The sequence below is a fragment of the Propithecus coquereli genome, unplaced genomic scaffold, assembly GCF_000956105.1.
Source record: "Propithecus coquereli isolate 6110/MARCELLA unplaced genomic scaffold, Pcoq_1.0 Scaffold66, whole genome shotgun sequence".
Taxonomy (NCBI): domain Eukaryota; kingdom Metazoa; phylum Chordata; class Mammalia; order Primates; family Indriidae; genus Propithecus; species Propithecus coquereli.
The window spans coordinates 5,893,935-5,906,621 of record NW_012152618.1 but is presented as its reverse complement, the minus strand read 5'-3'; the positions used below and the strand labels follow the sequence as shown (position 1 = coordinate 5,906,621).

The 12,687-nt window shown below is 42.3% G+C and overlaps 1 protein-coding gene across 1 annotated transcript in view; it reads right to left on the bottom strand.

Annotated features, from left to right (window-relative positions):
• Window positions 1-12,687, bottom strand: part of PCNXL2 (pecanex-like 2 (Drosophila)) — a 275,717-nt gene that overhangs the window by 67,581 nt on the left and 195,449 nt on the right. Inside the window, exons 24-25 of the mRNA XM_012660166.1 lie at window positions 8,297-8,355; window positions 3,730-3,945 (exon numbers count right to left, since the gene is read on the bottom strand). Of these exons, the coding sequence (XP_012515620.1) occupies window positions 3,730-3,945; window positions 8,297-8,355 (275 nt within the window). The remainder of the gene's footprint in view (window positions 1-3,729; window positions 3,946-8,296; window positions 8,356-12,687) is intronic.

The window sequence follows — 12,687 nt, the reverse complement described above, 5'->3', positions numbered from 1 at the left end:
TCACAAAAATCAACTCACGGTGGATAACAGACTTAAACCCAAGGCGTGAAACTATAACAATTCCTGAAGAAAATGTTGGAAAAACTCTTATAGACATTGGCCTAGGCAAAGAATTTATGAAGAAGATCCCAAAGGCAATCACAGCAACAACAACAAAAAAATAAATAAATTGAACCTGATCAAATTAAAAAGCTTCTACACAGACACTCTCTTTTCCTGGGCTCCCTCGCATCTAGAGCACACATGTGTGATCTTGGCTTTGTCAATCAGATGCAGCCACACAGACTTTGACTAATGAGCAGGCAACACAAAGAAGTCATATCATGTGGAATTCATTCTGGAAGGGAGGTGGCTGCAGGGGCTGTTCATCAGTTTATGGGGACAGCAGCAATGTCAGCAGCACTGTACAGTGTCCAGGCTCATGGTGTCGATCACATGATGGCAGTGCCTGATCCACTAGCCAAGATGTGACTCCTTCACAGCTGCGGCATGATTTTAGATATAACTCTTGTCCAACAGCCACCAAACCTGCTGAACTAGCCTTCTCAGAAGTCTGTGTCCTTTGCTTCCAACAACCCTTCTCCTACTTAAGTTAGCTGGAATTCATTTCTATTGCTTGCAGCTAATAATTCCTATTGACACAGACACTTTCAGAGAGAGAAAGATGGGGGCCCTTCTTGGCCATGGTCTCAGGGAGCTTGCCTTACTCTGGGATGCATTTTTCACTTCCTGAGAAAGAGCCGGAGTCTGTGCCGTGAACAGCTCACGTTCCCACTGATGGCTTCAGTAGCCTCCAGCAGAGAAAACCAACCTATCTATATTTTGACTGCCCCAGCTTGTGCTGAAGTAGATTAAATTTGACCAAAATAAAGCCTGTTATTTGGGAAAATAGGGAATTGAAAAGTAAAATGCTGAAAAGAAAACTTAAAAAAATACCCAAGGAAGTAACTTAAAAAAATATCCAAGGAGGTAAAGAAAACAGACCTTTCCTGGGAATACTGTACTATAAGTTGCAAAGAGATATAAAACAGACTGGTCATTTTAGGTCAACCAGACTCTTCCTGCAACAAAAGCATAATTTAGATTTTGTCAAGCTATTTGGTCTTTTAAAGTCTCGATGTTCCCAACTACAATTGAACTAGGTCAAAGAAAATGTTTTGTGCAAGGGTGAGCAGTATTGCAGCAGGGGAGCTGGCATTTTTTTCTCAAGACATCTTTATTGTGCGCAAGTGACCCTTACAGCCAGGTTATGTTCTTACTGTGGTTGGCAGGAAGAGGGAAAATTAACCAGCGATAACAGAGAGACCGTCCTGGGCAATCCTGTCTTACACAACCACTGCCGCCATCTTGGGTGTGGCCACCTCTGTGTCAGTTCTAGGCTTCCTTGTGTATTTCACCTGATGAAGTTCCAGGAGTCTGGTATGTTGTAATATCGGCCGCCTGTGAATCGTGCCTTCTTATAACCATACCACTGTGCACTGTGACAGGCCCAATTTTCTACCACTGAACCTGAGCTGCCCTTGGGAATGGCTTTGACTCCCAGAATATGGCAGAACTGACATGGTGCCTGTCCCAGAGACTGTGCCTCAAGGGGCCTTGCTGTTCCCCTTGTTTTGAACCCTGAGACCACCCAGCTGTGCTGATGCCTCATTCAGCCTCCTGGAGGCTGAGTGGCCACGTGGAGGTCATCCAAGGTCCCAGAGCTGGCAGACAGCCTGTGGAGGTGGCATCCTGGCCCTTCTGCCTGCTGAATGAAGCTGCCCGAGTGACCCTGGGCAGCAGGAGCAGGAGAACCGCTGGCCAACCACACAACAGTGGGCAATAAGTGAGAACTAGCACAGCATTATCGTTCCAGACCACTAAGTTTTGTGGTGGTTGGTTATGCCTCAAGAGATCATTGATTTGAGGTGAGGCCAAAACATTGAGTGTGATAGATTAAGAAGAACCCATGTTTGTGTCAACGAGCTGGCAGGACAGAAAAAGCACTGCATATCTCTAAAGTCTAATTAACTTTGGACCCTTTAAACTCAAAGATGGGTTAAGTTTGCCAAAGAAGCGGAAAATGGCATAGAACTTGTGATAGAAACTATAACCCATATTCAGCGAGGTTAGCTTTAAACGTTTTCCCCTTGAATTCCAGAAGAAACCTGAAAAGCTCCTAAAAGAGGTAAGATTCAGAAATTCAGAGGCCAGTTGTGTTGTATCACTACACTGGACACACTGAATTTCCACCACCTCCTGTGGCATTTTCTGGCATCTACACTAAATTTAGGGGAAACACGGCCTCTATGATTACCCTGTAGAGTTCTACCACTACTCCTCTGCCCAATAACCTTGTCCAAAATAAATAAACTGAATTCATTAAAATGCACAGAATGTACACCCAAAACACAGAACCTACTGTTCTAGGAAAAAGTCATCTTTTGTACAAATTTATTTAGGAATGTTAAAAGGAATAGATTCCCACAAAACTAATGTTTAGGAATTCTCATCCAGAGAACTGAGAGGCTTGGTCCTCTTTGGGTAATGGTGTTCGAGATCAGAATAATGGCAATTTATTCTTGGCTAAAAGGCGTCCTTTTGTCACAGCGAGGCTCTGGACAGCTATGAACTGGCTCCTGCACACCTTTCTAGCATTCTCTTCGACCACTTCCTCCCAACTACCTGCTGGAAATCACATTGGGACACCTGGTCAGTCCTAGTCACATGGTCCTCCCAGGTGCTGCAATGCTCTGAGCTGCTGACTGACTCATACATTTAGCAGGGATCAGCTCCTATGCCTGGAAGATTCTTCCTCCTGTTCTCCTCATCTCTGGGCCTTCCTTGACTTTCTCATCCAACGTGGCACCTCCTCACTCTCACCCTCTGTAGTGCCTTCAGTCCCAGAACCTGTTTACTTCCCTCACGGCACTGCCTTCAAGCTGTCATTAGTTTGCTCACTTGGTTATTTTCTGTGTCTCTCCCTGGAGTAAGCTTCATCAAGGAGTAAGACTCTTTCATGCCACCAGCCTGTTGCAACTCCAGCATTAGAACACCACCTGACACAGCAGAAGTGTGCAGAAAACACAAGGAGGTGTGCAGAAAACACGCAGTGCGTGAAGGAATACACAAAGAACGCAGCAGCAGGGAACAAGGGCACGTCAGTTATGCCACTCCCTGCATGCTGCGCCACGTAACTCCAGCTCCTGATTCACGGAAAAACTGATTCAGGCAGACTCCACAGGCACCACGCAACGAGCATTCATGTTGTACCTTCATTTACATGATCTCATTTATATCACACAACAGCTTTATGAGGCAGCCATTCTTATCGTTACTGTTGCTTCCCAGATGGGACGGAAAAACTCAGAGACCTTCAATTATTTGCACACACCAGACCCCCAAACCTGTGACAGGCAGAATGAGGCTCTATTTAGGTCTGGCTGACTCCACTTGGAGCCCAGGTGTGCTCCGCGACCTCCTGTGCTTCTCAGGTTTTCCCAGAGAGAGTAAAACCAATGTCTTGATTTGCTAATCCATGGGTTACATGTGATTATATGTGTTATGTTTCATATTCCTTCAGATGACTGTGTTTATTTATATCAAGGTAGTGCTGGCAAGCTCCCTAATTCTCACTCAATAGGGCAGGCATTAAATTCTTCCTCTTTAATAATGACTTCTTCCTAAAGCTTTGCATAATTAACTCAAGGGAATGACTTCTAATAACTTCTACAACGAAGAGATTCTTACCTCGGAATTCCAGTCCTCGAAGTTGAAAGGTGACAAGACCATTACCAATTTCAATCAGGTGAACAAAGGCATTGAGGTCATCTGAAGCCAAAATAAAGCAATCGCCAGAGCTGTAATTGCCCCAGCGGCCAAGAATTAAGTCTCCACAGAGGGACTCCTGGAGGGCCCTTGTCAAGTGCTCATAAAAGATGGAATTGAGATTGTTGTCATCATTCCCTATAGGCAGAAAAGAACTATGATCAGTGAATGCTTACTCCCTATATGTACCCAGACCTAGGGAACAGTGAGTTGTCATTTGATTAAGGACAAAATCAGACTTTTCACATACACAAATAGAGTAAGACTTGTTCATTGTCCTTTTTAGTGGATTATATGAGACCCTCCTATATTTTCCCTTTATGCTGTCTCTTAGCCAATCTCATCTACACAAATGGATTTAATTACAGTCTAAATGCAGATGATTTACAAATTCGTATCTCCAACTGAGATCTCTTGTCTGAGCCCTAGACCTGTATACCTACTTTTCCACCTAACATCTTCTCTTGCATGTCTCAAATGCTCCTCAACTTACAGATGCCAAAATCAGGGACCCCCTAACGTATGTTCCTCACCTGAGTGAACAGCACCACCATCCAGATAGCCATCACTAGGGACCTTCTTTTCCACTCCTTCTCAACTTTACCATCTTCAAATATTCTTTGCATCTTTCTACCTTTCTCCATCTCTGTTACCCCTATCCTCTTCCAAGCTACCAATATTTCTCCCATGCACAACCACACTAGCCATGAGACTCACCCATGTTGCTTCACTGGGACCTGCTATCCAATACGTTCTCTATGCTGCAGCCAGAATGAGCTTTTCTAATCAAAAAGTTGACCGTGTTACCCAGTACCCTCCAACCCCATTACTTAAAATCTTGAGTGGTTTCTCAATGCTCTAAAGATAGAGACAAGACTTCTTAACATGGCCCAGAATAGGGTGACCCTATAATTTATCATTCACAGGTATAAGCTAGGACTGCCCTGGGGAAACCTGGGTCATATGCTCACACAAGAGGCATTGTGTGATCTGCTCCTTACTCAATCCTCTCCTCACACTAACTCCCTCCTCACCCTTTACACTCTGCAGCACAGAACTTCTTTCAGTGGAGTGACTCAGTTACCCCTTTCCACCATGGGCCCTTGGAGCTCCTGATCTCTCTGCCTGGGCTGCTCTTCTGTTCTCTGTGGCTTATTAACTCTACTATTCTTCAGACCTTAGCTCAGTCACCACTTCAGGGAAGCCATCACTGACCACTTCCTCAGGACAAAGTCCCATTACAGGACCTCAGCACTGTCCTCTGCTTTGAAGCACTTGTCAACAGTTGTATTTTTTGTTTTTTTTTTTTGAGGGTCTCGCTCTGTTGCCCAGGTTGGAGTGCGGTGGCTCAATTAGAGCTCACTGTAGCCTTGAACTCCTGGCCTCAAGTGATCCTCCTGCCTCAGCCTCCCAGAGTGCTGGGATTACAGGCTTGAGCCACTGTGCCCAGCCTACAGTTGGAATTTTATGTTTGTGTGTGTGTGTGTGTGTGTGTGTGTGTATGAGTATATGGTGATTTGATTAACATCTGTTTTCTCCAACGTACCATAAATTCAGTGAAGACAGGTCTATGTCTGAATTTGCTTATTTTTGTACCCCAATACTGGCAGAATTCCTAACATGTAGAAGGACTAATTAAATATCCATTGAATAATAAATAACGCTGTAGTTCATAAAGTTTTCTTAAGAGAAATGTTGTTTTCAAGAACATATCCAACAAGTAACTCCAGAGTTTGTTTTTTCAAATCAAAGTCATTGAGGTATAATTTACAGACGTTAAACAGCATCAATTTATATAAACGTATTATAATACATAATTACTAGTATTATATATGTCACAAATATACATTATATATTATCGTATATGTTACATATACATATGTAAATCATATTTTATATATTTAAATTGATGCCATTTGTTTATAAATTACATATATGTAAATAAAACTCAGGTGTATTGAAGAATAATTTAGCAGGGTAAAATTCATCCATTTTAGTGTACTATGCTATGAATCTTGAAAAATACATTTGGTCATGTAACCACCACTTAGAACGATGCATACATCTGCTGCTGTATGTATCAGTTTGCTCTGTTTCATCTTGAGTAGTATTCCTCTGTATGCACGCACTACAGTTTGTTTATCCACTCATCAGCTGAAGGACAGTTGGGTTGTTTCCAGTTTGGTGACTGCGGATAGTCATGAATAGGAGTTTGTGTGGATGTGACTTTTCAGTTCTCTTGAGTAAATACTTGGGAGTAGGACCGCTACTCTCCAAAGTGGCCGTGCCATTTTTGCATCTCCCCAGCAGTGATGGAGACTTCTAGTTCTGGATCCTTGCTAGGACTTGCCATTGCCCATTGTTGCTTGTTTATTTAACTTTGGCCACTCCAACTGGGTGCACCATGACACCTGGCGAAGGGTGGCGGAGGAAGCAGCGAAGGAGATGGAACAACAGAATACCTGCTTCACAACGGAAGGCCAGGGCTGTGTGTTGGGGGAGGGCGGAATTGGAAGAGTGTGGAGCATTTCCCAGACTCCTCTCCCTCCCTCTGTGGGATCTCTCCAGATGAGGGATATCAGCTCTTTTAAAGAGAAGATTGGATGCACTGGGAATTCTTCCTGGTCTGTAGTCCTAGGGTTGGAGCAAGTGCTGGGAGGGACTAGAAGCAAAGTTTACCTTCAGCACTTTTATTTTAGGAGTAGCTTTTCTTTGTGGGAAATTATGGCTCTGGAAATCCGGAGAGGCATAGAGTTGTCCCAAAGAGGCAATATCTAAAGCAAAACTCAAGGCTTCCCTTCCAGGTTGTCTACTGGAGTGGAAACAGAGATTCTGGGAGGACAGAGATAAAGACTGCAGACCTGACCGGAGTGCCCTGCTTTGTACCCATGGGAACTGGGGCACGATGGGTGGGTACAGGAAGGTGAAGATGCTTCGAGGGTACTTATGTAAGGAGGAGCACCAATCTGTTTCTAAGAAATTGATAGGATCACTATCAGATTATGAATATCCTTGCTGGGCATGTAGGACACTTAAAAGCTGAAGACTTTTGAAATTACTGCATTTATAAGCTAAGTATGATTAATGGAAAGAAACTGTTTTCTGGGCTGAGTCGTGCAATGGAATCTAATAAAGTATCTGTATGCTTCATCTTCTATGCATACAAAGCCTGCTTGACCTGCCCTCACATTCATTTTCTACGATGAATCAGCATGCATCCCGAGACACTAGAGATTACTTTCAGTCTCTGCCACTTTTAAAGGAAAGGCCTCAATGAGGGAATCAGCCTTTGTTTAACTGTTCAAACGGTTTGATGTTTAAATAAAACAAAACAATTAAAATCATTAAAAGTAGAGATTTGCCTCAGGGCATCTTCTAAGAACATGTTGACCACACATCTGCATAATTAGATTAAAATGAGACAGCAATTATGATTAACAGCTCGATGTGCTTGTGAAACTGTCCCTATGCCTGATGCTCATGGTTCTGCAATGTCACAGAGTCCCACGGCTGCACATCAGAGATATCTGTGCCCCCTCCATCGTCCTCCCCACCCCCCTTCTACTGACATAAAGTTCAACAAAAAATAAGCCTGTCCCTCCAGGTATCTTCAAATTTCAAATTCTGATTTCAAATTAATTATGTATATGCAATTCAAATATAGATAATGAGCATGGTACTATTCTTCCTAGACAAAATTTGGGCAGAAAGGAGAGTGAAATGGACAAAAATAGAGAACAGGTAAAATCTGCATTCTGATATGAGGAAGGAAGAGATAGATTGGTTGAAAATGAGATAGATTATGGAAGGAAAAAAAGCAAAAATAATTTTCTAGTAGGTAAATCCTTCCCTAGTTTAAAGTTGGCCAAGGTTTCTGAAGGCTTCTGGATCTCGGATCCTGGAATGGTTTGCCTTTAAGTACATTATAATGTTGATGTTTTTTCCAAAGAATTTTTTTTCTAAAAGACCAATCCCAAGGTTTATAGTCTGTGTTTGATATTTACCATACATGAACTAAAATGTCTTGATTAACAGAGTTATTCAATACTGAACAAGTACCTAATCAATTCTAAATAATGACAGAATGCATTTCCAAACCAAATCAGGATGCTTGATCAGTCTGCTTGCACAGTTTTATTCTGTAGTCAGCATATTAACCAAGACGTGCATTGTCTCCACAATCATTTCAAAAAGTGAGTACTTAATTCCCTTTTTTTGGAATCCATCTATGTCAGGGGTCCCCAACCTACGCTGAGTTGTATAATTATTTTATTATATATTACAATGTAATAATAATAAATTGCACAATAAATGTAATGTGCTTGAATCATTCCCAAATCATCTCCCTGTAGCCCCCTGCCCACCCCCCTTCCTGCATGGAAAAATTGTCTTCCATGAAAACGGTCCCTGGTGCCAAAAAGGTTGGGGACCACTGATCTATGTAACAAAATAAATAGCTTAAGAAGAGGGAAGAAGGAGATCTTCTTACCTGGATCCCTTTCAATTTGGACTGCCAGTCTTGTGTTGGAATTATCCACTCGCCTTGTACTAAAAGAGGCCACAAAAGGGTAAAAGGTCACGATTAGATCCCTGCAAGCGAGAGAGCTGGTTTACCAGCAGCCTGAGTAGGAAATGCAGAGGAGGCAGAGCTCACAGGTCGAGGTGATTGCTCCAATTTGACAATATTGCAGGAAGAGAGGAGTCTCACGACAAGAAAGAGAGGGAAAAGTACAAGAAGTAGATGCAGGGGAGAGATGAGTAGTTCTCTGATTTGGGGACAATGGCCTTGTATCTTAATCAATCTTCAGCACCAGATCCACAAAATAAAAGCAAGTGCTTGAACTGCCATTCGAATGCCACTCATTTTTAGAAAAAGTGTGCACATAGGTACTTTCCTTTTCAAATTGATTCCCCAAAATTGTGGTGAGCAGTCAACATCTCCACCATCTGCTTTCAAGAGTTGGGTATATTCTTATAGATCTTTCTTAGCTTGAATGATGAGAATAAAAACAGCTCTTACAAATGTAGGAGAATACAGATTGTCTGCAGCCATGGTAACAAGTGGCCACCAGAACCAGTTTTGAACCAATTCAATCATAACTCACCTGTTTTTGTAAGGCAGGTGGTCCATGACAACCCCTGGCTTCTGAGAGTCAGCTGGGGAGGAATGGGCTCACTGCAGACGTCTAAGGGGCAACCAAGCAATCAGCAACCACCTCTCCAAGTAACCTCCTACACAGATGCTGTCAACCCACCTATGCCTCTAATACTTCGCCAGTCCTTTAACTCCACACATCCTCAAAACCCTTTACAAGGGCAACAATCTTCTCTGCTCAGAGACCGTGCCTGACCTGCTTTGTCTTTTTATTTCAGATACTGAGTGGTGGTCTCATCCCCCTTTGAAGGACGAAATATGAAATCGATGTCAAGCCTATGAAACTGATAATGGTCAACTGTGTACGTCTTGCAAAAATGGCTTCATATGGTTAAATCTGAGATATTAGCCAATAAGAAATGGCTTTCACTAGAAATATATCAGCACGGAACATAGGGTTTACATAAAGATTTGGATATAATGAAGGTCCCACTGAAACCTGTGAAAAGATTGGTCTTGAACACACCTGGGCCTGCCTTTGCTATCACTCTACCCTTTGCTTTGTACACTTCAGCCATGTTGGTCTTTTTCCACCTCTTCATCATGCCTTTTTCCTGCCACCCCTCCATCCCCTGTATTTTTTGCAACTGTCGTTCCCTCTACTCGGGGTACTGTCTTTCCATGCCCACTCATTTCTCGTTGATTCACTCACGCTTGAAGTCTGCTCAAGCATTGCGTTCTCAGGGAGGCTTCCCCGACACTTGCTGTGGGTGAGATACCTTTGGCACATGCCCTTCCACACACCATACCTCCCCTTTGGAGAGCCTGTCTCGGCTGACAATAATAATGATGATGATGGCTAACATTTATGTAGCATTTGCTTGCGTCATGCACCTGCTCTAAGTACATGACACGTATTAACTCATTATATCCTCACATCCACCCTGTGAGGTAGGTACTATTATTATACCCATTCTCACGGAGGAACAGAGAGGTTAAGCAAAGGACTGAAGGTCACAGATTTAACAGGTGGTGGAGACAGAATTGGACCCAGGTAGGCCGGCTCTGAAGCCTTTACCCCACACCACCTCATACATCTCTCTGTGGTTATCTGATCAGACCTGCCCCTTACACCACGCCCCAAGTATCGTAAGAGTAAGTGCTTTGCTTACAACTGGCATCCAGTAGTCGCTCAATAAATATTTGGAGAATAAATGAACGAATGAATAGTCAAAGATAAGGCTCCTTCTGAAGTTTTTGCTCTCACAGTATCTGCTAAGAAGAAAGGAGACTAGCTGCCACTTGCTGTCGCACATTTGGCTTACGTTTAAACAAGATCGTTGACATACTCAGTATGATTTAATAAATGACAAACACTTGTCAGAAATGGTGCTTAAGAAGAAATCTCAGAATGCAGACTTCTTCTGTGAATCTGTCTCTCAGGAATCCAAACAGATAAAAAGATTATTTGGGCGGAACTGTAATTTGAATAAATAAAAAGTTTCGTCTTCAGAAAAAAAGCTATTATTTTTTCCCCTTGTATGTCTCAGACATTTGAGAACCATCTAGGCAGGACCTTGTTTGAGCTTTGTGGGATAGATTCTCTGGATGGGTTGGAGAGAAGGAATATTCTGTTACATCTCAGAAAAGCTGTTAACCCCAGCACGCTGTTCTATTAATATACTATGGCTTCAGTTTTCCTTCTAAATACTCCCAGTGAAGCACTGAAAAACAAAAGATCCCAGGGTGTCAGAAAATAAAGCAAACAACAAAATTCTTTCTAATGAAGGTTGAAATCCCATATCTGCATAGTTAGTCCCTAAATGGAATTTTAATTTCACCTTAAGACCTTGGACAAATGGAATTTTCATCAGCAGAATAAACATTTTTTAAAGGAGGAAGGAGCCAAAACAAAGTCATTTACCAAATTCCTTCGGGAATTAAAACACCTTCTAAAACTATGTTCACTGGAAAGCTATCTTTGCAAAAGGCTATAGAATGCAGAGTGCTAAATTCTGATGAGCAATCACTAAGCTAAGCTGCCCTGTACCCCAGGGCCTCTGGCTCTCCACCAACTCTCTAACAAGGTAGACCGTCAGCCATACTGGGTAATTTGAGCTTTTCTCTAGTGCTTTCCTCCAGTAAATTTTGTGCTTACCACTCAAAGGTGCTAATTAGCTCAGTAATTGGATTTCTGCCTTAACTGTCCTATTGCATGAACATCAACTGCTGCTCAAAGGGAAAACAGGGAATTCTATCTCACTCCCTAATCTCGGTGGGAGCACTCAATGCTGGTACATGTTAGGCGTGCATCTGCACGTGTGCTCTTCTTAGCACTTGCCCAGAGTCACTTGGGCACAAAGCTGTCCTGAGCGTTACAGGCCAAGAGTCACATACGAGGTCTCTCCAGAGAAGCTGACTTACTGCAAAGCACCTCTCCTTTATGTTAATATGGAATACAGACAGCCAAGCTAGCTTCCTTCCTTCAAACGTGGCCTTCCCACCCCCTGATCTGTCTCTCCAGGTCAAGCACTTTTCTCTTTCACATAGTTTCATCTGAGCAACTCAAATAATTGAACAGAAATTTTCTTTAATGATACTATTTCCAATTTCCTTTTGCCAGCACACACAGACTATTTATGGTAGAAGTTGTATCATTTTCTGATGGGGAAATATGGCTGGCTGGAGTAAGAAGTTTGGTAGGGGTCTGTTCACATGTCAAACCCAGGATGGAATTAATAATGGACTGTAATTCTTTTCATGGGAAGGACAACTTTAAAGAAATTTGGACAATGAGAATTCAGCCCTTTAAAGTGATTATATGTAGGTACAAAAGGTACATCTGGGTTTGTTTCTGCCTTTCATTGTTGCTGCCACTTACAGACATATTAGTTCTTACAAAATCAGGGGTGCTCTGCTGGCTGCTATGTCATCATGCAGCTCAGAATGATATGGCAAGACATTTCCTGAGGACATGCTGCTGGACAGCTATCAGGGGTGGGTACTGCCTGAGGCCACACCATTTAGGTGACCTCCAGCCTTGCTTGGCCTGGGTTTTGACTTTTACATTTGCTCTTCAAAACCACAAAACACAGCTCAGGTTGGCTGTTTGTTTTTCCGGGTTGACAGATGGTCTTGGGGTAGGAATGGCTATGAATGTTGGGTCCTTTCCTTCTCCTGGATTTTGGTCTAAATTCTTCAGTACCTTAAAAGCTTTGAGAAATCAATAATTCCGAGTTTTAAGAAAGTCGTTGGGGCTGGGTGCAGTGGCTGTAGCCTGTAATCTCAGAACTTTGGTAGGTTGAGGTGGGAGGATCTCCTGAGGCCAGGAGTTCGAGACCAACCTGGGCAAAAGTGAGACCCCCATCTCTACAGAAAACAAAACAAAACAAAACAAAAAAGATTAGCTGGGTGTGGATTACATTTCCTACCACTAGTGTTTCTGTTTTTTTAGTCAAATTTCCTTTTTTTCTTTATGAATTTTGCTATGTGATTTAATGCATTGATATTTATGGCATATATACTCATTGTGATTTTTAGTCTTTAGTTTTATAAAATGTTTTGCCCCAAATTCATCTGTGTTTAATATCAAACCACAATAGCAGCTTTAATTTGTTTGCATTTTCCTGATACTTTCACTCATTCTTTTATTTTTAGCTCTTCCACATCACTATATTTAAGACGTGTCTTTTAATTTGGTATCCAGACAGATGTATTTGGTCATATTCTGTCTTCATAGTTTGTGTTATTATGCTTTCTAATTTTATTGTTTCTTTGATTTTTAA